This window comes from Plecotus auritus (genome assembly GCF_963455305.1).
Source record: "Plecotus auritus genome assembly, chromosome: 9".
Taxonomy (NCBI): domain Eukaryota; kingdom Metazoa; phylum Chordata; class Mammalia; order Chiroptera; family Vespertilionidae; genus Plecotus; species Plecotus auritus.
This window is the reverse complement of record NC_137783.1, coordinates 125,902,218-125,928,733: the sequence shown is the minus strand read 5'-3', so window position 1 is coordinate 125,928,733 and position 26,516 is coordinate 125,902,218. Positions and strand designations below refer to the sequence as shown.

Here is a 26,516-nt window from a genome sequence, read left to right as displayed (position 1 = left end):
TCCCAGATGTATAATGCACTGGGCACTTGGCAGTGGACAAGCCAGACAATGTCCTTGCTTCATGGAGCTTATTATTGCAAGCAGGAGGGGATGGGGAGACCATAAAATATACACAAATAATCAGAGTAATTTGAAACAGTGATAAGGTTTCAGAGGAACATAAGACAGGGTGATGGAGAGGACAGGGTAAGGGGCAAAGCTACATAAACTACTTCAAGTTGAATGGTCCAGATGGGCTCCTGCAAAGAGATGCCCGCTGAGCAACACGAAGGAACCAAGCCAGGCAGAGAAACAGAGGGTGCAAAGGCACTGTTGCAGGGAAGAGCTTGATGAGACTGAGGACTGCAAGGAACAGCTTCACCAGGGGAAGCAGGGAGTGAGGAGGGCGGAAAATGGTGCGATCTAAGAGTCAGGTAAGAGCCAGACCCCGTAGGACCAGGTAGGCCATGCTGAGGAGGCTGGACTCCACCCTAAGTGCCAGGTTTTGATTAAAGAACTGACACCGTGTGGTTTGTTGTCAAGTGTCACTCTGGCTGCAGGTGGAGCCTTGCTAGAACCACCCAGTGAGGAGCTGCCAAGCCTGGACCAGGGCCCAAGTCACGTGATTGTCCCAGAAGGTTCCCCTCCGCACCACACAGCCTTGGACGTGGACGGCAGAAAGTGAAGTAGGCAGTTTGATGGGCTCCAGAGAACTTCAAGTGCTGCCAACACAAATAAACAAACAAACACTAGGTGCCAAGCCTTCTCCCGCTCTGTGAAGAGAGAAACCCCAAGGACTCACCCGCTGGTGATGTCATCCGTCCGGATGTTCTTGCTCAGCACGTCCCCATCGCTCATGTAGCCGGGGGCGTCCACGCTGAGGCCCTCCAGGTCCATCTCGTCTCCGGCCTTGTCCGAGACGTCCACGTGGCACACGCTGCTGCCCCTGGACGCCAGCTGCCTCCTCAGAGGGGCAGGGTACACGTAGCGGCCCGACTCGGTGTTGATGAACCGGCTGGCATTGGCTCGAGGCGGGTACCCGTTGCCCATGGAGGGGGCATCTCCCGCTTGGAGCCGAGGGCTGGACTGGCCGAGTCTCCAGGACAGAGGAGTGGGCCTGCTCGTCAAGCTGAGGATACTGCGCCCGCTGACCTCCGTGGTGACGTTGGTGTCAAACGTGGTTTCTAATGTGCTGAACACATAAAAGCCTTGGGTTAGAGCCCACTGTGCCTAGAATCCTTTGCAGTTTATATGTTCTTTAATGTTTTTAAAATCATGAACGATTTCCCATATACAAGACAGGATCGAACAACAGGTGCCCATGGACCACCCTCTGTTAGGACAGAACAGAGGAAGATGCACACCCACACAGCATCCGGGAAAGCCCAGTGAAGGCTGTCCCCACCAAAACACGGCACAAGGCACTCATGACCATGACCTTGATGCCGTTACCTTAGCTACTGGAATCGTCTTTCTAACCCAGGAAGGAACATGGAAAATGCTGCCCTGATAACAACGGGCACAGCGTCCCCACCTGGGATGCTGCCTCACAGCTCCCCCTTTCCAAGGGCAGGACGCACCTGTCCCCTGTGCAGCTCCTAACACCAGACCTCCTTCCCTCAGCCCCTCCTGACCGAGCAGGCAGAGGCAGTCTTGACCTTCTAACTCTCTCAGGTTCATTTCCCCCACACGTTGGCTTCTACATTTTGCCCCAAATGACAACTAAACCTGGGGCCAAAGGCTGGGAAGAGTGGTACATGCCTAGGCTTGAGACCACATCACTTGGGGCATAAACCAAAGTGCATGGGTCCCTGGCACCGGGAAGACTCTTTTGCAGTCCCCTGTGCTTCAGCCCCGACACAGTCAAGGCAGGCGGGGCACCTCCTCAGAGCTGCATAGGGTCTCCTACTGTGCAGAGCGAGCGGGAGTCTTTCCGGCAGGAGAAACCACCGACGCTGCCCCTTCTGTCATTATCATCCTAGTCCAAGCCAAGGAACCCACAGTCGGTCCATTGCAGCGATTATGGTAGAAACAGGGGCGTTTTATATCTAATCACAGAGCCCCAGGGTCCAATGCATGGCTCCATGCCATCAGAAAGCTAAAGGCTTAAGGGGCCCCCCACTAACGCCAAGTTCACTCTCCTCTAGAAGAATCAAGTTGTTTGGTGCCTCCGCTGCTTTTGTTTCCCTCTGATCCTGCAAGCGGCCTCACCTTCCATAGGCCTGGGTCCCCCTAAGGTTTGGGCCCCGTTCTTACTTAAGATGGAACCCACGGTGCTTCACCTCGATCTGCCAAAACAGCGGGCAGTGGGGAAGCCCTGCCGTTTCCTTGCTAATTCATTTATCAAAGCGATTGAAGATGAGAAGCCAAGGGGAGCCTGGGAGATGAGCGGGGGGTACCTAGGACTTGGCCTTGATTACCAAAGCCAGACCCAGGCCGTAAATCTCCACTCTGCCAAAATCTCGGAGGGTGTCCTAGGGTTGCATCCTTTTCAGCTTCTTGTTCAGCAATGAAAGCAACCTGATATATGTTTCCAAGGTAATGCTAGATTTCATCCAAGGAAGTCACTGTTCAAACACAACCATGCATTTTTATAAAGATGACCTTACATGTCTTATAGGCGCGCATGACTAACAGCATTACAGAGTAATGACTGCCAGAAGACGGGACAGGAATTCGAGTTATTCACTTTATCGCTCAGGTCAAATACAGTTCACCTGCTCGTTTCGACAGCACAGCGTAGTTGTGGAAAATGCACGCAAAGTGGAATTTAAATGGAGCTGGTTGAATGGATTTAGCAGCCTCCTGCTTTGGGGGGAATCTGTCCATACTAATTCTTGCTACTTACACTTCTCTTCTGCCCGCTGCATGGCATTCTTTGTCATTTCCAGCACATTTGGCAATCAAGGGTATTTATTCAATTATTAGCCAACTCAGTGGCACGAACAAACAGGAGAAGCCATGTGACCGTCAAGTTACCAGCTAGTTCAGTAAAGTAATTCACACTTCTGATACCTGTGTGTAACCTGAGTTCCCCGTAAACTGGACATGGTCTCCTCCAAATTCTGCCGCAGATCAGCAATGTTCTTCACTGTCCGCAATCGCCGGGCCTCGGGGTCTTCCCCTGGAAAGACGAGGGTTAGGACTGCTTTAATTCCCAGGTAGATGGTGAGCTTCATGGGAGCAGTAATTGTGTCCATGATGTAACCGTGGTCCACGCTCAGGGCCTGGTCACCACGGGTGCTTCAGAAGGATTTGAGAATGAATGAATGAATGAATGGATGGATGGATGGATGGATGGAGGCACGCATGCCCAAAGGAGAGTGTTAAATCCAAGGAGAGAAGTGATTCTTCTCCCTCTAAATCTCTCCTAAAATATGTGATGTTTAGTTCGTGGGCGAAGCATAGAAACATAAATACACTGTCACACTGATTCCAATACAGACATGCACATGTGAGGTCCGATTCCCATGAGCGTTTTCTGCCCGTGAGAAAGTGGGGTGTTTTCTCATCCATTGGTGATACACACTGCTGTCTACCGGCCCTACGTGACAAAGGGACTTGGAGTGGCTAAAAGATCTGTACTTATTCATCAAAAACATGTCTACCGAGAGAGGTTTGCCTTTTCTTTATTATGTCGTCTTAAATTCTGGCTCCTCTACTCACCGGCTGTGGTATCATGGGGAAGGTGCCGACCCGCTCCATCCTTCCGGTGCCACCACCCTAAAGCGAGGACAGTAACGGAACTGACTTCGAAGGACCACTGTGAGGACTAAATGGCACAGGGCTGGGGATCCAGGGCATGGATCCTCACCAGCTTCAACTCTTGGCCATGCCCGTTGGTGCTGCAGAGCAGGGAGCCACCAGGAAGACTCAGGGCCTCGCTTTGGGAGACAAAGGACTTCCATTCTCTGGGCACGGTTTTCCACAAAGTATGTGGCCCCGGAGAGGTCAAGCTGGCATGGATGTCCCAGGAGATGCAGGCTACACAAGCAGAAGCCATGTCTCTCTCACAGTATGCAGCCTTGCTTCGGTGCTCTGGCTGTTCTGTTGTGTTTGGACTTACAAAGGGAAGAAGAGGAGGGGAATGACCACATAACACTGAGAGGGATCAAACATCTTTCCCTCAGAGAAACTTCAGGGGCTGCTGAGAAGACGGAAGAGCCACAACCAAGGGTCTTTAAACACCTGTGATCATTTCAAGTGTGAAGCAACATTTTAAAAGAAATCTCCATAGAGAACATGGTCTACACTGGCAGCAGCAAGTGGAATCTACATCAGACGCTAAGTAGGACTTCCAGCAGTTGTCATTAGTAGGACAATAGACAGCTAAGAAATGTCATAGGATTAACCTTCTTTCTGAGACAGATGACCAACTCCTTAGGTTGTTCTCAGCATGGTGGTGCCCGGAGGCTGGTGAATGGATTAAATAACAGTTATGTGATTTTATGGAGGAAATTTGCTATAGCAAACTCTTTATCCTTGGATATGCAAGTGTTTTCAATTTTCTCCCTCTTTTTAACCAAGAGAAATTTGGAAGGCATTCTCCTCCCCCCTCTTATCTGAAAAGTGGTCAGACTTACACTTCCCACCCAATTCTTTAAAATACATCTATGTAGGTATGTGTTTTTGAATGAAAGCAGTGTTGGAATGGCCCTGGAGGAATGTAATTGCATCGATCTCCTGGGCCATAATGAAACATCTGCTGCTGCTGGGGTGGCCACATTTCATCTAAGTAAGGCTGCCAACAAAGGTAAGATCCTACGGAAAGCTCTAGGCCCTGCAGCCAACATTTATTATGAAACTAATGACCTTCATTAATTAGCTTAATCACACACACACAAAGTCTAATAATTATTTTACTGATCCATGTCCCTATTAATGACATGGTTGCTTGTGTTAACTCTCCTTCAGAAATTCAAAGAAATTTGAGATGGGATGGCATCTCCCCTTTGCATCTGGTAGCCCCCACATGTATCTATCGATGCCCAAGAAATATTTATTGTCCAAAAGACGTGTGGCCAGTGCAGGGCTGAAGAAAGAGCATGGGAGTTGCATTCTGAGAGATAAAAGTTTGAATCGTGGCACGGCTGCAGACTAGCCACTTGACCTTGGACAAGTCACCTATTCTCTCCAAAGGACATCTGTGAAATTGGGATAAAATCCTTCCTTTCAAAGGGTAGGAGGGGGATCAGATGAGATGACACATAAGATATGCCTGGCACAAAATGAGGGCTCGTTAGATGACTGCCTGGTTCCCTCTGGGGAGGGTCTGGGGGTCCTGCTGGGAAATGTGCGCTTCCCGCACAGCCCTATACACACCAGATTCCAAGGGTGACACAGAAATGCAAACTAGTAATCACTTGTTCTGCTTAGGGATCATGTTCTGAACTGTCAATTCTGCCTCCTTGGAAGATGCCTGAGTGTAAGATTATCCCCAGCTCTCAGACCAAACAAAGTAATAATATACCTGGTAGCCATGCTCTAGTGTAGAGAGCAGGATCCTTTCAGCTCATGTACAGAGATCATAAAAATTAAGCTATTCCACGTCTACCTGTGCCTTTCGCATCAGCCAAGGGCAGCCCTCCCTCAAGTCATTGGCCATGATGGAGAGAACACCGCACATTCTGACCCAATAGGGCTGTTTTTAGAGATGCCGGGTGAGGGTGTTGAACGTGGAAGGAACCTGGGATTCTTACTTGGAAGAAGAGGCTTAAGGGACAAGCTGCTACATGGCAAAGATTGACATTGTCTGTGGGCTTTAGGAAGCTGGATTCTATCCAGGGATTAGAAATGTAAGAATAAAGAACTCTGTTACCCATTAAAGCCACAAAATATGGAAAGGCTGCTTTATGAAGGAATAATTTTCCCGTCACAGGAAATACCCAAGCAGAATCTGAAAGAGGAGTCATCAGTGAATGACAGAAGGGATTCACAGGCTGGATAGTAAACAAACAGAAGTGTGTGGTTCCTTCAAACTCTACAATCCAAGACACGGTCTTAACTGTAATGCTATGTACATGACAAAGCACCATGGGAAAATCCATCTATTTGCAGAAGCACGGGAAAGAACTAAGCAACTGATCAAACAGCCTCATAAAAGTCCATTCCTAAATAAACACACCACTCGTTTTCATTTCAAGGGATCAGTTATGGAAAAGTTAAATTCAACCCTGTTGCCACCATGCAGCGTCTCCACAAAATGATTCACCCCATAGCCACACACGCGAGGAGTCCTACTGCTTGAATGTAAAGACATGTCACCCCATGAAAAAAATGTTCATTAGCCACCAACACCATTTAACTTATGGGGAAGAGGGCTTGCTCAGGCCCGACTGGCTGTGCGGGGCTGTTCCCCAAAGCAGCCGACAGCACTCAGGATCTCTGAGCTCTCGCTGGTTTCCCAGTCCCGAGGCAACGGAGACATGGGCAGAAGGAGAAAAGCTAGTGATCACAGGCTGCTATTGGATCACATGCTCCAGAATGTGTTATGTGGAATATTCTCTGGTGGCTGCTTTTTCAAATGTGACTTTTGCTGAACCGCATGCCTGACACGCATCCACATGGCTCCTCAGGACATACATCTGATCCACGCCGGGCTCTGAAGCCTGGCCTCGCTCTCTTGATGTGTGCACAGAAGAACACGAGCTGGAATGTGTGGAGACCTGAGCAGGCACCTGAGCTCCACACCCTTCCCTTGGTCCCTTTCCTGGGCTATCTGTGCCCACCTATGTGTGCAAAGGAGCTACAAACCCTGGAGAAAAGCAAGCAGAATCCATCCTACATGTGGGACCCTAAACAATTGGAAGATGGATCACTCACAAACGACTTGAGCACTCTCTGCCCCATTGCTGTGCCCAGCCAGCAAAACCAGAAGGAAATAGTTAAATCATTCAGATGATCCTTGGAAATTAATCCTCGAAGCTACTGGTAAGATGGGTAAGATTCGGTCATACGGGCTGCAGACCAATGCCGCCGCTGGAGTGGCTATTTAAATGATGTGATCATGGTCAGTGAGTCCAATAAATGGATTTCAAACACAGACTCAATTTCCAGCCCAAGTCTGGAAGTGGTAAGAGAGGAGAATAACACGGCCACTGCTAAAAGTGCTTACCACTCACTTCCCTGGTTAGAAGTTGCTGGAACCCAAGGCACAGAGCTGGGGGTGGGGAAGAGAGACAGAGGTGGCCACCCAGAATGCACCGCAGCAGGCATTCTAACTCAGATGCTAACTTTTCTCCTTAAATGAAGGCTGATGGTGTAGCGTTAATATTTGTGGAATTAACTACAAGACAACTGTGGATTCTATGTCTTTACAGAATGCTCCTTTAATCATCATGGTCTGGGCTATACTAGTAGTTAAATATACATATATATTTTGGTTTTGGTAAAAGCAGCATACTGTAATCTTTCCAGTTAATAGAGGATGCTGAGAACAATGTTCAATTGGTGTTTCCATACAGGAAAGAAAAAAAAAGGCAGTATTTTGAGTCCCAACTTTTGTGGGAACGAGATTTTAAGAGTAAACATGGTGCTTCAAAGTTCAGTGTCAGAGCAGCCCAGTGCCCCCACATGCATGGAATGGGACATATCTTAAAAGATGATTTGCCAGCAGGTAAGAGACTTATGTACAGTTCTGGGGAGGAGGGAACAGATTGTGTGAGAGACAGAACAGGAAAGAAAGAGAAGAAAAATAATAAGAAAAATAATAAATTTGTTTAGCTCATCAATCAATATCACAGCAAACCAACTTCAAATCATGCTGGGTTCATGCCCTCCCAGCAGGTGGCTCCACGGGAGGCCGCATCGCCAAGGGCCACAGAGTTTCTGGGGCTCCACACTCACCGGTGAGTTCTTCCAGGGCAGGCTGTCCACTCTTGGAGTAGTGGCTGGGCTCCATGCTCACCCCCGCGGAGCTGGACTCGGCGGTAACATTCCCTTCGGTGTCTGTCTGGGACCTTCACACACAAACCAAAGCAGAGACGCTTGTCATGAGCGGTAACTCCCACGTCTGGACCACTGCAGTCTTTCCACAGCACCCCCCCCTCCAACCCCTAGCCCCTCCTTCAGCAAGAAGCTTTAGAATGGAGCAGACCAGCAGACTGACGCTAAATAATTCATTAGCGCATGTGGAGCAATGTCCTAGAAACAGAGAGAGCCACCAAACTGGAAAAGATGAAATATTCATCGCGCAAATGGAGGGTCTGCTCTCCTGCACTGGGGAACACTCCTCTGTGTCCCCATTAGGGCGCTAGGTCTGGCAGGAAAAATGCTGGAGAGTACTGGGTGGTTTGGACCATTTAGTCAATGCCAAACAGTGACTTCCACATCACCAGCAACACCAGCAAGTCAAGCATAAGATGACTCCACTGGCAGCCCCCTTCCTCACCCCACTCCTCCTGGCATGGGCTCTCTGGAAAGGTGACTGACACACCAGTCAGGACTTGGTGCCAAGCAGGTGTGTTTGCCCTCCAGGTGTCTGATTCACAGCTCAGATCTGCTGACATGAAAGGTCTCACTGATCATTCTTTCAACATTTGACTGAAATGTGTACTTCCCCAAACTTTCTCCAGGCCCTTATGTGTCAAGCCAATTGAGGCAAATGCTTCATGCAATGTGTTCTTGCCCTGACTACCCCTGTTCATTTAGGGCAGTGGTCAGCAAACTGCGGCTTGCGAGCCACATGCGGCTCTTTGGCCCCTTGAGTGTGGCTCTTCCACAAAATACCATGGCCTGGGCGAGTCTATTTTGAAGAAGTGGTGTTAGAAGAAGTTTAAGTTTAAAAAATTAGGCTCTCAAAAGAAATTTCAATCGTTGTACTGTTGATATTTGGCTCTGTTGACTAATGAGTTTGCCGACCACTGATTTAGAGCTTGCAAATGTATAGCGGCACTCAGATGCATAACCCCAGGTGTCACATTATTAATTCATTAGCATCCTGAGCTAATTCACAACCAGATTTCACTGTCTATGAAGAAAGCGTTTGCCAAGAATGAGAATTGTCTTAAATGTGGGGAATGTGCTGATAACCCTCAAGTCATCTATCTAGTCTTCCTTCCTTTGGCCTGGAGCCATCGGTTCCCATTTCTGGTCATCTCTACCTTTAAAGAGTTTTCATATTCCCAGTGTTCCTCTCCATCTGCTGGCCAGAGTCCCAGCTCTCCTCAACTCTGCCTCGGCCCCATGAGGGCTTTGTAAACAGGTATGCTGCCTCCAGCCCAGGGGCTGTATGTGGCAGCCAGGTGTAGAAACCAACCCACAGATTTTATTCTTATTGGTACGCACACTGTTTTAAAGCTTTTGAATTAGTTTCAACATTTAAAAATTGGGAGATTGCACAAGAAATAGCTGGAATTCTGCCTTCCCCAGTAAAAATAAGAAACTCTGGATTGAATGAGCTCCACCAGCCGGTGCCACGTGTTGGCTGCTCGTCTAGAGGCATGGAGTTCCCTCTGCCAGAGCCCGGCTCATCCTGAGACTCCCGTTTTTTTTATACTACCTTTGGGGCCCAAGCAGGAGATTGGCTCTATCCTAGACTGTCCCTAGGTCTGGTCCTCTCCACACACCATCTCCACTGTTCTCTGTGATCCTGATGTGACCACATCACCCTCTGATCAAAGGCCTCAAATGGTTTCCTATTTCCCACAGAATAAGGTCTACACTCCTTATTGTGGTGGAAGGTGCCCTACGTCACGGAAGTCTTCTTTCACTCCCAGCCCCATCTCCTGCCACTCCTGCCCTGTACACCCAGGCCTGCCCTCTGCCCCACCCACACGTGGCTCCTCTCCATCCCCAGATCGTGCCATGCCCTTGGCGGTGTTGTCTCTGTAGTTTTTGTGACCGCTGCCTAAAGGCCCCGCTCCTCTTTCTTCTTTAGTTTGCTCCTAATCTGCCTTTAAGACGCAGTCCCGAGTCATCTTGAGCTGGAAGCCCTGCCTGGCTTAGCCATCAGCCAGCTGATCACGCCACCCCGTGTGCTCACGCCACCCCGTGTGCATGTCTACAGCACTCCTTATTCTCCCGAGGCCTGTTTGTTACACTCTGATGTAATTAATAAATCTTTCTTCAACTCGATGGAGAGCTCTGTAGGCGAAGGCTGGCTCTTTGACATGTGCCCATAAGAACACCGTCTGTTAAGTTCACACACTGAGCAGGCACTCAAGGCAGGATAAATGCATTGAATGAATGAATAAGAAACGTGTAAGTCTAGGACGGTGCTGGGCAGTGGGAGGAACATCACACTTGGGGCCTGACCCTGTAGCTGGCTTCAGGTCTGGAGTCCATAACTTGATAGCCATGCACATCGGAGTAAGTCACTTCACCTCTGAACCTCTGGGCCTGCATCTGTATAGTGGGAACAATGGCGACCTCTCTTGGCTGCTACAAAAACCATATGTGGAACGACATAAAAGTGATAGAGGCGTTCACTGTTGCTTCTACATTGATAAATCGAATTCATTCTGAGTGATTCCTAAAATGATTTATCTTCCTTTCATCCCCTGGTAAAATCACTAACATGGAGAGGATTTGGGGAGAGCCCTGTAGGTTACATACAGTGAGCCATCAACTGGAGAGAGCGATTTAATGCATAAAGGAAGTCTGCATCATTTTAAAAACCTCTTTGATCGAGTCTCTCACTCCAGAGATGGAGACAATCTGGCGCAGAGATGCAGTGACCTGCAGAGCCGAGACAGTGCAGCGGCCAGCAATGTTCTCTCTCACTGAGCCGAGGGGTAAACACTAGCTCTCCTGGCTACCAGCTCTGTGACTGAGAGCAGGTTATCTAATTCCTCTAAGCCTCCGCTTGTTCAGCTATAGAACGAGGATTTCAGAAAAGGTAGGCAGCTCATAGAAACATGGGGATGAAGAAATGAGCCGAGGCATGAAGAGCTCTTAGCTGGGTCTCTGCAGACACTTGGTGCTCACTCAGCGGTGGTTCCTGCGGCCAGTCCCAGGACCACACAGGGTGCTGCAGGAGGGACAGAGGCCAGGGCCCCTGGCTCCACCTCAGAGCTTTTCTTCCCAGCCTCTGCCTGCCTCACCAAAAGAGCAAAGGCACCTCGAGGGGCAGAGGGACATCAGACTGGGGAAGCTTAACATGAGGCTTGACAGATACACATGGAATTTTCTCCTTCCTCCTACTTGCCAAATGCTTGCTTTTTACCATTAAGAGTGTTTCCTATCATAAAAAAGCTTGAAATGTTTGCCCTGGCCAGTGTTGCTCAGTGGTTAGAGTGCCAGCCTGTGCACCACAGGGTAAAGGGTTCGATTCCCAGTCAAGGGCACGTGTCTGGGTTGCAGGTTTGATCCCTGGCCCCAGTCGGACGCATGCGGGGAACAACCAATTGATGTGACTCTCTCATATCGATATTTCTTTCCCTCTTTCTCTCTCTCTCTCTCCCCCCCCCCATCTCTCCCACCCTTCCACTCTCTCTAAAACCCAATGGGAAAAATATCCTCAGGTGAGGATTAACAAAAAGAAAACAAAACAAAAAAGCTTTAAATTTTAAAGAAAATTTAGATATTTTTATAAACTTGTAAATGATTCCAGACCCCAAAAAAGGGGGGAATAGGACTGATGGTGATCAAAGACTGCCATATATTTTAATTTTGAAAACTGTTCAGAGAACAACTGTATTAAAAGCTGTGCGTGCAGACGAGTGCTGAGTCGTTATCTAAGCCTTGGCCCTCTTCTCTGGACTGTTAGCGGAGCTGATGACGTGATTTAATAAAAAGATGACTAGCTCCCAGTTAAAAGGTACAGGCGTGACCCTCAGGCCTGACATTGCCTCACTGGCTGGACCCGGCTGGCTTTACTCTGAAGCCACTCCAGTCAGTCTTGCCAGCAGCTATTGGCAGGAGTGCTAACAATCTCCTAGGACACAACTCAGGCAGGGAGAGAGGGGAATGGGCACGAGTCTAAGCCTATGAACAGCTATGTACACACATGTGTGCATATGTGCACTAGCATTTTATATACAAATGTGTACCTGTGCTCACACTTCTCTGTGACTGTTGATGTACTTCCACATACCTATGGGCGTATGAGTGTGTGTGTACAGCTGTGTATGTGTATGTACTTAGGGTGGAAACTATAAAATGAGAGCCTCTATGACATTCAATTATTCAATCCTTAGTCCCCTTTTGCTATGTAGAGGTATCAGTTATCATCCAGTTGTGCAGCGTGGCCAAGGACACGACACATCCGAAGCTCAGGATCAAGCTGACCACTGGGAGCACAGCTCTGGGGCTTCCTTAAGATCAGTGCTAGGGGAGCTTCCACCCGCTGGAGCGGACTCCTCCACATGCACCAAGTAGTGCCCGGCCAGTGTCTGCATTTTGCAAAGGCGTGTGGTGGGGGCTGAGCAGCCAGAGGCTCTCACGGGGCCAGAACCACACAGAGCAGAGCAAGCAGCACCTGGCTCCATGCATGTTCCCATGGATGTGCTGCTATCAGAGTCAGAGACCGAGGGACAGATAACAGACAGACGGATGGTCAGATGCCAACGCCCAGGCTTGTCTCCTCAGTACACCCTGGGTTCTTCCCTTCTTCTAGAACTGGCCCCTCTCGCCGCTCCCTGTCTCCCTCTTCCTGCTCTCTCCTCCGACATCCCAGCACACAGCAGGGCCTGGAAACCTGCTTACTCGGTGTGCTGTGGTGAGAAACGGCGTCCAAGACCACACCTCTGTGAGAAGAAGCCTCAGCTACTCAGCAGGGTGGCTTCTGGGTTTTTCATTTTTAAAGCACATTCAGGATGGGCTGATGTTGGAGCCTGTGGAGTGACACCAAACCACCCCGCAAGCACCTGCTCGTGCTGCTGCCGCTTCTGAAATGCCCCTCCCCCTCGTCCCTACTCCCCATCCCCACAGGCCTGGTGCACTCCTACTCATCCCGGGTCAGCTCAAATTTGACCTCCTCTCTTTCGCTTTCTCTGACCCTCCCCAAGCCGTGCAGTATTCATTGCTCCCTCAAGCGCACTGCCTATTCCTCTGTGAGAGCTTATCCCTGGTACCTCAGCTGTTGACCTAAATGTTCCCAGAGGGCAGTCCTGGTTCCTGCCCTCGATCACCTAGAAGCCACCAGAAAGGCCTCCTTGTCCATGGCCCAGGAAGGGCGGGGCGGCTGCTCCTACCTGTACAGGAAAGGCGCCACCGTGGCAGTGTTGGGGTGGTTGTACTGCTGCTGGGGCTGAGGTAGCTGAACACTGACGGTGTTGCTTCCTGTGGTCTGGGTGGTCCCGATGGACCCACTGACAGTCTGGCTGCTGATGCTGTGGTTCAGGGTGGTCCCGCCGGGGCCTTTGCCTTCCGAGGACGCCAGGCTGGAGGAGGAACTGGAGTGTCGGCCGTCCAGCTGAGGCTTCTGCTGGGGGAGCCCCGAGCTCGGCTTCCCACCCCGGCTCCGCTCCCCATCCTTGGAAGGGGCAGGGGCACTTGGGGACTTCCCGGGCATGCTCTTCATCCCCGGTTTTGGTATTCCACTGAGGGAAGGGGCCGGGGCCTCCTTCTTGGCACTGCTGAGCTTGCCCCCTTTGGGGATGAAGCTGGCGATCTTGGAGGACTTTTTTGGCATCTCGGTCGCAGCTGCCCCATTGGGGTCTTCTTTGGGCCCCTCTTTGAGGTCCGGCCTCTCCGTCACAGAGGCTCTCTTGGCAAGGTCCTTGCTTTTCTCCTTTTCCTTCTCCCGCTGCTGTTTCTCCTTTTCCTTCTCATTGCCTTTCGGGGAACTCTTCTTGGTGGTCAGCGCCCGGCTGAACGTTCTCTGGGCAATGCCCTTGAGTGCGATCTTGGGGCTGCTGGAAGCGGGGCCCGCCGTGGAGAGCGTGCGGCCGGTGGCCTCCATCTCTTCGCTCTCTTCGACGCTGGACAGAATCTCCAGCCGCTCACAGCTCGTGTCCCGAGACCCTGGGCCCTCCCCTGCCTTGGAGCCCCCTTTGCTGTTGAAGAGCTTTAGCTTTTCCAGCATGGACTTCTGGGTGTTGGGCGCTGGCTTCAAGGCTTCGGGGCTGGGCCTGGGGGCCTCGGGCACAGGCTGCTTGACCGAGAGCATGGACGACGTGGCGCTGTGCTTCACGCTGATGGACTTGCTGCGCCAGGGCTTGGTGGCAGCGCTGGGCTGGGGAATGGCCGAGGAGACACCGCAGTTAGCAAGGGCGGAGCTGCTGCCACTCTCGAAAGAAGCAGGTGCACTTTCGCTCATCCCGGGGTGGGAGGAGGCTGGGCTGGCCAAGGGCTCTGCAGAGATGGGAGAGAGAAGGAAGACTGAGTTACACTGGTGGGCCTCACTGACGGCAAGGAGGGTCGGCCATGGTTCCTCAGCCGCTCGCTTCCAGCCCAAGTGCCTCAGGGCCCCACTCCCTGCTCTGTGCGTTACCTGAGGTTAAGTTTAAATCCTTCCTCCACTTCCTCCTGCTCTCCATCACTCACAGTTCACATTTCCGCACTTGCTGTGCAAAGGCACGCTGATCTGAGCATCAAATGTGCATGCACAGAGCACAATTAACACTGATATTTACGGAAAAACAAACAAACTCACACCTGCACCCCCACTGTGGTGTTGTAGGAAGGATGTAGGAAACGTCTACTGCTTTGAATTATTCAGCCCACAGCACCAGTTCCCAGTTATGGGAAACAATTGAGCATTATCCAACCCAACTGTAAGAAAACAATATAGCAGATACATGAAAACAGAACAAGAAAAAAAAAAAAAAAAGGAAAGGAAAGGAAAGGCCCTGGCCAGTGTGGCTAGTTGGTTAGGCACCCTCCTGTCCTATACATCAAAGGGCTGCCTGTTGGATTCCAGGTCAGGGCACATGCCCCATAGGGGGCATGCAGGAGGCAGCCGCTTGATGTTTCACTCTCACATCAATGTTCCTCTCTCCCTCTCCCTTCCTCTCTCTGAAAAATCAATAAAAATATTTGGGGGGTGGTGAAGGAAAAGAAGGAAACCAAGTACAATCTTCACAGAAGGATGATTACCCACAGAAGTTGCTAAGTCCTATCAAAGCAGATCCGTTTTCCCTGTTTGGCACTTTTAAAGAGTTACAAACACGATTCAGACTAGACTTAAAATAGGAAAGACTTTTCAGCTTAGCGTATAAGCCGGCATGGGGCTTCATTGTCACGGGTTATCTGAAAGTCAAGGCTTCCCCTTTCGCGCTCAGAGGGGATGTCCCCAGCCAGACTCTGCTCAGAAAAGCTTCAACATATTTCCAAACTGGAACTGGCATTTATTCTGGGAAGGGCGGGTTCCCAACTGGAGTTCTGCTCACCACCAAGGCAGCCGTTATCACGGACATGAGCACCGTAGCGCCCTCCTCAGGAATAGCCAGAACCATGCAGTCCTGGCTGCGAGCAAGGGCGCCCTCCGAGCCAAGGCAGCAGGAAGGCCTGTGGTGGCTGAGCCCCGTGCCCACCCGCACCCGCGTGCGCCCACCCGCCCGCCCGGTGCACGGAGCAGAGGGATGCGGCACTTCAGACCCCTGAGCGCACGTCCCTGTTTGCAGTCAGAGTGACACGACTTACCGAGCGGCAGCCACTTTCTCCCGAAACAACTCCCTGTGAAAAACTCTCCTACCGGAGAAGCTGTCCTTCCAATTGTCACAAGTGTTTTTGGTTAAACTGCTCATGTTTCTAATTAGCTTTTGTCATCCGTAACTGCTCCGGTGCCCAGAAGCCGGCAGGATTAACGGCTGCTTCTTCTGCTCTTTCTTTCCTTCTTTTCTCTCTCTCTCTAATACCTATCTTCCGCTGCCTTCTAGCAACAGAGTAAACTGTGTACAGAGCGGCTTTTTATGATTTAAAAGTCAACGGCCGCCCAAGCGGAGTGAAGGCAGCCCCTGTGTGGGACACGCGCGGTGCGGGGGTGGGGTGGGGGGGGGAGCTCCAGGCAGGGGAACGGCTTCCCTCGCTCTCAGCTGCTCAGGGAAGCCACAGCCCAGGGTGATCCAAAGCAGACCTCCCAATGTTTTAAAACACATACATCTTCCTGACTTACTGGGGATTTGGGTTGGGGTGGGGAGTGGGGGTGGGGTGCTGCACAATCCTCTCTAAGAAAACTCACGGGGCGGTGCTGGATCTTTTCCTGGGGAGGCCGGAGACTGGCTCGGAGACAGGCTCATGGCACCCACCCACACTGCCTGCCTTCCGAGCTCTCACAGCCTGGCGCTGCTTCCAGAGGGCCTCGGGGTGTCGGGGCATAGTGTTAGACGCACATGCGGTGAAGAGGGGATAACTGCCCAACTTTAGGGACGAGGAAACTGAGGTTCAGGGAGGGCTAATGAGAGACCCTAACTCATGCAGCTGGAAGCGAACATCTGTGGGATGGGAGCCCAGGGCTCCTGACACAGTGCTCCTGTGGGACCATATCACAGCAACCTCCTTTGAGGAAGAATACATGTAAACAACAGCCACGTGAAGGACGAGAGTGCTTTCCAGGCATCGCCTTTTCTATTGCGTAGGTGTGTTTATGACATCCGAGGTGAGGCCTGAGCCAGCCCAGACACTGGAAAGGAGGCAGCCTGTACCCCAAGAGGCCAGCTCTCTGGAGGAAATCCTCATGCCCTTCCAATGCCCAATTCTACTTCTCTTAGGACAGCTGTCTTCCCTTTACCAGGGGGGCTCAGACCTGGGGCAGAGCATTCATTCATTCAATATATTCATTCATATCAATAGTTACTCATTCAATGAGCACCTTAGTATGTGCAGACATGGTAGGCACTTGGGATACATTGATGACAAACAAAGATCCTTGCCCTCCTGGAGCGGATATCCTAGTGGGAGGGACAAACGACAGTCAACACCATTCACTGTATCATCTGTTAGGAATAAGTGCTCGGGAGAAGGGGACTTTGCAGCAGTCTTACAGGAACGACGATGTCACATCTAGAGGCACACCGCTCTTCCCCAAAGAAGTTTTAGGCATATTCCCCACTGACCATGCACTGACCATACACACATGAATCACTGGGCCGTCTCTGCTCCCACGCATTCCTTAGAACTCAGAAAGCTTGTTGGAAATGGTTTGATGAGCAATGCCCCTACCTAGCATCTCTGTGTATTTTTTAAAAGGTTTTTATTGATTTTTAAAGAGGGAGAGAGCGAGATGGGGAGAGAAACATCGATGAGAGAGAAACATCCATAGGCTGCCTCCTACACTCCATCTAGTGAGGATCAAGCCTGAAACCTGGGCATATGCCCTGACCGGGAATCAGACCAATGACCTTTCAGTGCATGAGGCAATGTTGAACCAAATGAGCCACACCGGCCAGACAACATACCCATCTGGAAATTAACCAACAACTAACTAGCTAAGGACTGACCCAGAGTTAAACAGACGTGAAATGTGCAGACTAACTGAAGATGCTTGTCTCCCTCAGGAAAGGTGCGGGGTGGGGGGAAAGGGCTCACACAATGTAGGCAGGACAGGCGTTCACAGAGTCACTTCTCAGGCCCTGCTGAGACAGCTCCCAGAACCTCCTACTTGTCTTTCAAACCCCAGCTCAGTGTCTTCTCCTCCGCCACACTGTCTGAGACCCTCCAGCTGAAGGAACTGTCTGGCTTGCATCACGTGGAATTGCTCCCTACTCTGTGTTTTCCTAAAAGACTGTCCATACCTCCCCATAAAAGGATTTTGGCGGGCCATCTACTTACACCAGGCACTGGAAATACAGAGTTGCATAAAATACAGCTGCTGCCCTCTATGAACTCACTGTCCAAAGGGGCAACAGACCTCAAAACAGAACACAGCAATCACATAAAGGGCTGTGAGGGCTGTGCAAGACCCAAGGACCGGCATCCACCAATTCTTCCTGGAGGGTTTGGGAAACCCTCACAGAGGAGGTGACTTGAGTTTGTCACGCTATGGGCTGGTTTCGTATTCCACCGGTCTGTGAGTTCCTCCAGGACAGACTCCCGCCCCTTCCTGATTCATCTTTGTGTCCCAACACCTGCCAGAGCCCCGGAAATGGTTATATAGTTAACCCTAGAACAACAGCTGAAAATCATATATAACTTTGACTCCCCCAAAACTTAACTACTAACAACCTACTACTGAGTGGAAGTCTTACCAACAACATAAATAGTCCATCAACACATATTTTGGATGTTTTATGTAATATATACACTGTTCTTACAATAAAATAAGCTAGAGAAAAGAAAATGTTATTAAGAAAATCACAAGGAAGAGAAAATACGTTTATAGTATTTCTTGGGGGAAATCTTTGTATCAGTGGGCCTACACAGTTCAAATCCGGATTGTTCAAGGGTCAACTATACATGGTTTCTGAATTATTGGTTGGTAGTTTTGACATTTGCAAGTTACAGTTAAGGCAATGGGAGACACAAGATTTGTGATCAGTCATTAGGGTTTTATTAAAACTTCTCAGTCTAAACTCAGAAAAACAAACAAACCCATACCCCAGGATCAGGGCTCAGAGCTTCAGAACTTCTACGTGGCCTTTAGCCTGGGCTCCCCTGGTTGTGAGATCCTGGGGGCATTTGAAGGACACGCATTACCGCTATAAAGGGAAGCGCCTGGAGATGCCTGTGCACTTGCTTTCCAGAAGTTCCCTAAGCAGGACGACAGGCAGCTGAGGATCAGATCAATACTCAGAGCTTATGTCATCGCCAAAATCCCCTTAAAGGTGAAGGGGGCTCAGGGTCCCGCGTGGTCTGCCCAGGTTCACTTGACACGGCTCTGTCACTCACCTCAGATGCTGGTGAAGTAGCTGGTGGGGCCTGCTCCTCTATCTTTGGAAAGCAGCCATTTTTAATACCAGGTGCTGAGATTCTGAGCACGAGTATTCTTACCAAGCCTCAGAGTTTGTCATCAACAAAGGGTGTGACCCTAGATATGCCGTTTTGCCCCTCTGTGCCCCAGTCGCCCCACTTGTAAGAAAGAGGAGGAGCTGTTTCCCTAGAGTCCTTTCAGCTCTATTTCTATCCCATCTCAGCGGGTCTCCACGTGGCCCTGTAAAGCTGGGCCACAACCAGGCCTGTCCCTCTGGCCCATGAACGCAGCCCACTCACCAAGTTCTACCGTCACCCTGAGCTATGACACACAGGGCTTCTCTACCTCTAAACAGTCCCCTCCACAGTCCTCTCAGAATGTTTACTGATCAATGGAGAAAACTGGTCCAGGTATAGTCAACCTTGGAGGAGTTGCTAGTGAGTTCAGAAATGCTAGTATTTATGAAGCAAGCATGGAAAAGAGAGGGTAGGGTGAATCCTTTAAAATTAAGAGCACTTCTCTCTCTGATAACGGAAAGCTCATTTCTTTTCTCATGTCTGAGAACCTTTGTTAGAGCAAAGGCATGGAAGAGGGAGAAAAGAACATCAGTAGTTGCCCAACACTGCCATGTGGACCTCTGAGATAGGTGACCTTGTTTTACAGGGCACATGGGTGAGCACTTTTATATTTTAAAAATTACATATTTATTTTGTTGCATATTAGGAAAGATAAATAGCTATCTATAAAGTTGCCGTTTCATGAATATTAAATGTAGATTAAATTTGAGTTGATTTAAGGAAAATAGGAAACAAACAAAAATACAAGTGGTTCACAGATTTGGCAAAAATCACACAGAAGGTTTGTGAAAGACTAAAGTTGGGGAAGCACTTTTCCATCAAACAAGAAATATTTACGTTATATTAAATCTTTTTGATGTAATCAACCAAATAGAAATCAAATCAGAAGGCGCGAATAAAGGCGAGGTTCAAAACTATTCTAAGATGGCTACTTTTAGAACTTTATACATATTTAAGCATGACATTTTGCTGAGAATGTCCAGGTAGGGCAACATGACTGGGCTTTGTTTAGCCAAAGAAAATTTTAAAAATAATGCCTTTCACAAGTTTTTGATTACTAAACATAGTCAGAATGACAGTTTACATCACACCCAATAAGTCTCAAAATACCATATGTCAAACTAAAAAATATCAAGACATCCTCTTAGGATGTACAGTGAACTCTGATATGTGCTGATCACAGGACCCCGGACAGACTTTATGTCTCACTAATGGACCAGACCGTGCCCAGCATACTGCACATCTCGGCTTGAAAAGACCAGCTTACAAGGTCCACCCACCACCAACTGACAAAGCAATCAAGAAGAAAAAGTCTCATTTGAAATATTGCAGCAAGAAGAAAAAGTCTCATTTGAAATATTGCAGACAGGATGCCTTTGAAGAAAGGCTTTTATTTTGTTATTTTTTTAAACGATTTAGGGAGAGCATGAATCCTCCTTTGGGGAGGGGAACAGCTTGGTTTTTCTGGCAACCAGCCTTCACCTTCCCTGACAGTAACCGAAATACTTCGTAAATGAAAATACTGTCCATCACAGATAAACAAGCGTGTCTTCCTCTCTCCCTCCACGAGGGCCAACACTAGCCCCGGGTCCCTCTGTCCCCAGCGTCTTAGTTCAGATCTGAGTTAAGGAGACGTTGGTGGTCTGGTCCCAATGCCAGCAGGTACTCAGGGAGGGTACTCCAGGCCTGTGGATCTCAGCTCCCACCACCCTACTGTGATTGTAAACCTGCCTCAGGGAGGTTTCCCTGCCTAAGTCTTCCCTGTAATCTTTAGGAAAAGGCCTGATAATTGGGCCTGGGAAAATGTTTGCAATTTCCTATAATTTGTTAAGGTGTCAATCTTGAGCATTTGAATGTGTTAGGGTAATTGAAACCAGTTGTGTGTGTGTGTGTGTGTGTGTGTGTGTGTGTGTGTGTGTGCTTTTTTAAGTACATAGACTCCAGGCGCAAGGGCTGGAGACTGTTTTCAGACCTGCTTAAGTCAATTTCTGTCCCACCCTGTGAGCCACCCTCGATCCACTCAGTGGTGCTGCAGGATGCCCTGAGCCTGGCCGGAGAAACTTTCTCAGAGCTGTTGTGACCAACGTCTACTATTAAGGGCACGGGCTTCAACACAGTCTTCTAACTCCTTGGAGAGAACCCTTGGGGGTAGGAAGAGAGAGGAAGAAGGCATGAGAATCACAAGGACAGTGAGAGGGCATGGAGTGAGGAGAAGTTGGACTCTGGGTCCATATGCTCTGAATCGTCTTGTGTCTACAATTCCACAAGCTCCTGGAACAATCAAGTTAGAACGAAGGCAGTGATTTACACAAACAAATCTTTGTTTTTAAAGTTGTTGTTAATTCAACCCCTGTCAAAATCCCAATGATTGTGGGTTTTTTTTTTTTTTGCAGAAATAGAAAAATCCATCCTAAAATTCATACAGAATTTCAAGCTACTCCAAATAACCAAAAACAATCTTGAAAAAGAACAAAATTAGAGATCGCATAAATCCAGATTTCAAACGTACTACAAAACTACAATAATCAAGTTTGTGTGATGCTGGCATAAAGACAGACATATAGACCAATGGAGTAGATAGTGAGCCCAGAAATAAACCTTTGTATATATGGTCAAATGATTTTCAAGACTATTCAATGGGGTAAGGAGAGTATATTCAAGAAGTGATGCTGGGAAAACTGGATATTCACAGGCAAAAAAAAAAAAAAAATGAAGTTGGATTAATACCTTATACCATATAAAAAATAACTCAAAATGGATCACAGACGTAAATGTAAGAGCTAAAAGTATAACACTTAGAAGAAAACAGAGGACAAAAGCTTCATGACCCTGGACTTGGCAATGGTTTCTTGGACATGACTCCAAAAGTAGAGGCAACAAAAGAAAAACAGATAAGTTAAACTTCCAAAAATTAAAAACATTTGTGCATCAAAAGACACTATCAACAGAGTGAAAAGGCAACCTATGAAATTGGAGAAAATACTTGCAAATCACATATATAATAAGGAATTGATATCCAGAATACAAAAAGAGCCCCTGTAACTCAACAACACAACAAACTGATTAAAAATGGGCAAAGGACTTGAATAGACTTTTCTCCAAAGACGATATCCAAATAGCCAATACGCACATGGAAAGATATTCACATCGTCAATGATCAGGGAACGCAAACCAAAACCACAATGAGATACCACTTCATACCTATTAGGATGGCTATTAAAAAAACAAAAACAGAAAATAAGTGTTATTGTGGGAATGTAAGATGGCACAGCCATTGTGGAAAACACAATGGCAGCTCCTGAAAAAAAATTAAACATAGAATATGATCCAGTAATTTCAATCCTGGGTAAATACCCTAAACAAAGTTAAAGTAGGGACTTGAACAGATATCTGTACACCTATGTTCACAGCAGCATTACACACAATAGCCAAAAAGGTAAAAGCAACCCGAGTGTCCATCAATGGATAAACAATAAACATTGTTTGGATGAATGAATGGACAAACTAAATGTGGTATGTACATACAATGGAATGTTAATTCAGCCTTCAAAAGGAGGGAAATTCTGACATATGCTATATCATAGATGAACTTCAAAGACATGCAAACTGAAATGGACCAATCATGAAAGGACAAATACTACGTAATTCCACTCATAAGTGGTACCTAGAGTAATCAAATTCATAGAGACAAAAGTAGAATGGTGGTTGCCAGGAACTGGGGGAGGACGGAATGGGGAATTATTGTTCAATGGGTACAGAATTTCAGCAGGGGAAGACCAAAAAGTTTGGGAGATAGATGGTGTAATGTTGTACTACAGTGTGAATGTACTTAATGTTTCTAATGATTGTTAGAGAGAAACATTGATGTGAGAAAGAAACATCAATTGGTTGCCTCTCATGTGTGCCCCAACCGGAATCAAACCCACACACAACCTTTTGGTGTACGAGACGATGCTCCAACCAACTGAGCCACCTGGCCAGGGCCAGTACATTATGTTTTTAAATGGCTAACATGGACAATATTATATGAGACTAGAGGCCCTGTGCACGAAATTTGTGCAATGGGGGGGGGGTGTCCCTCAGCCTAGCCAGCACCCTCTCCAATCTGGGACCCATCGGGGGATGTCCGACTAAACTGGCAGTTGGACATCCCTCTCACAATCCAGGACTGCTGGCACCTAACCACTCGCCTGCCTGCCTGCCTGATTGCCCCTAACCGCTTCTGCCTGCTGGCTTGATCGCCCCCAACTGCCCTCCCCTACCGGCCTGTTCACTCCAAACTGCCCTCCCTTGCTGGCCATCTTGTGGCAGCCATCTTGTGGTGGCTATCTTGTGACAACGTTGGGATGGCCATCTTGTGATGACGTGAGGGTATCGCACGAGGGCCACCTAGGCTTTTATTAGTATAGATATATTTTATTACAATAAAAAAGTAAGAGTTGTGTTTGGCTGCAGGTAACAGAATTCTGACCACCATGGCCTACACAGGTGAAGGGTTCACTACTTTTTTTCCAGTGCTTAGCATGGGCCTTGCATACACAAAGGGCTCAATAAATGCTGGTTAATTCTTTTTAAAGTTTCTCTGTTAGTTTGATGGTTAATGAATCATGTGAAATTGTAAAGTTTTGAGTATTACCTTATCAGTGCTATTTCATTCTAGCTTGAAAAACAATTGCTTTAACGGACTAGTGGTCCTCTAACAAACCCTGGCAGGCACATAAATTACACCACTTGGCTTTTCCTCCTTAACTTGGCCGTCACTAACTCTTCGGTCAAGCTCTTTCCTCGGACTGGGATGCCTCAGTGCCCCCTCATCGCCTCACACCCATACCCAACCTTAGCCCCCCGTCCCCCTTCCCTGCCATTTCCTCTGGGAAACCAGAAGCCACCCCTTTTCATCTAAAGAGCCACAAGGCCCTGTGGGGCTTCTCTGGGGTCCCTGACCCTTGCTGGCCTGCACAAGTGGTTAGCAGTTGCACTCAGCTTACTTACAAGAATGGCTAATGCACTAATAGGTGCCCAGAAATGGTTGTTGAAAAAAAATCAAACAACAAAAATCTATTACTCACACTGGACCCCTCCATATGGTTCAAAATTAAAATCAGGTGTGCCTGGCTTTCCCCTCTTAGCTAACTGTGCCAGCTGTTCTCTTTAAAGCTAAATGAACTTAGAAGACTAGAAACCTTGGTGATGTTTGTGATGCTTTCAATGATCTTTTTTTCTTCTTCTATGTACGGTGGAATTCTTGCTACACGGGTCACTGCAAATTCCATGTACGAGTACTCCAGTGTCTGTGCAGGTGTGACTCAAATCAATGTGCAGGTTGTAGAAGTGTGTTATCATAACAATGAAGCTGCCTCTTTCTGCATGACCATGAAGTTCCCTGCTGTCCTGATGACTTTCTCACCCAGGAGGCAGTGGGAAAGAGGCCCTCAACAGCTGGGGCAATGGCAGTGATATTTCTTTTTAATACATGACAAGGTAATTCTTTTACTTCAGTAGCTTATTTTGGAGAAAACAAAGTGAACGAGGGTTAATGTGGTCACTTGCTTCTCTGTTGGTAACTAAAGGGCCGTAAAAGAAAATAAGGAAGTATCATTTTCCTACACAGTTTCCACTACCTTTCTTCCAGTTTCACAAGGCATATTTTCAAACCCCACTTACTGGCATAAAGAACCGGTAAAGCCAAGCAAAGGCTAGACTTGCTGGAAGCATTTGTATATAGCCGGGCTTATGTTTCACCTTGTAATAGCAGCTTAAAAGGAGAATGCATTCTTAAAACCTCACCCTCCCTCCCACACACCCTGCACCTCAAAAGGTGCCCTACACATATTTTTGAAATCTTCCCACTCAGCTGGATAAGGAGACATTGTTCGACTGCTGACATTTCAAGGAAGATAACTTAAAAAAAGTGTTCCTGTTCTTTATCTTTCATTTCTTGAAGCCAGATCACCCATGAAACACCTCCTTCCTCTCTTTTGAACTTATTTGCTCAAAATCCCAAGCAACATGTTTCAGGAGAAAGCTTTTGTTCTAATTGGCCGAGCCATTTCTCTATCTTGTACCATATATGGCTATGAAAAAGTACAAAACTGGCTGCAGGAAACCTTCTCTTTTTTTAAAGGGTGTATGAAATTTTAGAGATTATAAACACTTTTCAGGGGGCCGGGCTCATTCTTGCAGGAGGTCACTGTCCACGCTAACAGCTCTTCGGCAGGGTGCAGCAGTTGTACACTATTGCCAATCCATCCCTCTAAGACACAGTGAGCTAAGGCAGTGGTCGGCAAACTCATTAGTCAACAGAGCCATATATCAACAGTACAACGATTGAAATTTCTTTTGAGAGCCTAATTTTTTAAACTTAAACTTCTTCTAACGCCACTTCTTCAAAATAGACTCGCCCAGGCCGTGGTATTTTGTGGAAGAGCCACACTCAAGGGGCCAAAGAGCAGCATGTGGCTTGCGAGCTGCGGTTTGCCGACCACTGACCTAAGGAATTCCGCAGGCCCCTCCTCTCAGATCCCAGCCCAACCTTCCTGCTTTCTCCTGGGGCAAAGGACTGCCACTCAGAGATAGGAGCCTCCAAACCAATGTTAAACCAAAATGCTTTCCACTGAACGACACAAGTAATAGAGAGAAGGGATTCTAGGGTCACACACATTTGGAAAACAGAGGGCTAAATAGAGGCATACCTCGTTTTATTGTGCTTTGCTATATTGTGCTTCACAGATTTTGCTATTTTTTTCCCCAAATTGAAGGTAATACCCTCTCCACGCCATCAAAAGAATTATGATTGCCTTATTGCAGTACTCTATAGCAGTGGTCTGGAAGGGAACCCACAGTATCTCCACGATAAGTCTGTAGTAGTCAAACAGTGTCCTTGCCTGCAGGACTTCTCAGAGTCTTTACTGTGCTTGCTTACACTGGAAATATGCAAGATGACAATGGGATGGTATGATTCCTTACATGTATTTTTGCTGCCATAGAACTGATTTTATGGAAGAGCTTAAGGAAATAGCCTATTATGGGATGCAATTTGGTAAACACGGTCCTAGTGGAGAAAATGGGAACAAAACTCAAATCAGAGAAGACAGCTGTTCAACAGGCTACAGCCACTAACCAGGAGAGCTACACAAGGGAGAAGGAAGAGCATAATCCCCCGTTACTCCCCCTCCCCCGCCCCGAGAAGTTACAATCTAATAGACTGTGGAAGGATTTCATGATATGCACTCTGGGCATTCAGCATCCTTAATGTGTACCTGTTCCCTTTTATTTCAAAAGGATTAGTGGGAGGCTCTTCACTAAAGCCCATGACTGCATGAAAACAGGAAGCAGGCATTCTGGCTGCACCGTGATATGCCCGAAGAAGAGATTTCTATCAACAGTTAGGCTCACTGTGACTCAGCCCCACAAGCACTGATGTGTTCTTGGCCTGTGTTAATAGAAGAATCACATTCAGAACAAGGGAGGTGAGATCTTATGCAGCTGTGCACAGCTCAGATGCAAGCTAGAATGGTGAAATCTTCAGACTTTTGGACCTGGGAAGGCTTCTTAGAGATCTGCTATGAACTCACCCATTTCCCAACACAGGGACATGCCTTAGGCAGGTAATGCCTTCTCTGGGGTCTTGCAGTTGATAAATGGCACAGCTGTTGTTGAACTTGGGACTCTGGAGCTGGTTAAATAAAGTAGCTTTGCTGGTCCTACTCCCCAACCCACCAATTCAGAGC

The 26,516-nt window shown here is 48.1% G+C and overlaps 1 protein-coding gene across 5 annotated transcripts in view; it reads right to left on the bottom strand.

Annotated features, from left to right (window-relative positions):
- Window positions 1-26,516, bottom strand: part of NAV2 (neuron navigator 2) — a 695,198-nt gene that overhangs the window by 141,958 nt on the left and 526,724 nt on the right. For all 5 annotated transcript variants that reach the window (XR_013958993.1, XM_080640408.1, XM_080640409.1 and 2 more), the window contains 4 exons: window positions 13,113-14,214; window positions 7,825-7,937; window positions 2,995-3,103; window positions 782-1,171 (listed from right to left, as the gene is read on the bottom strand). Coding sequence is in view for 4 of the 5 variants with exons in the window: in XM_080640408.1 (XP_080496534.1) it covers window positions 782-1,171; window positions 2,995-3,103; window positions 7,825-7,937; window positions 13,113-14,214 (1,714 nt within the window). In the remaining variant the exon portion in view is untranslated. The remainder of the gene's footprint in view (window positions 1-781; window positions 1,172-2,994; window positions 3,104-7,824; window positions 7,938-13,112; window positions 14,215-26,516) is intronic.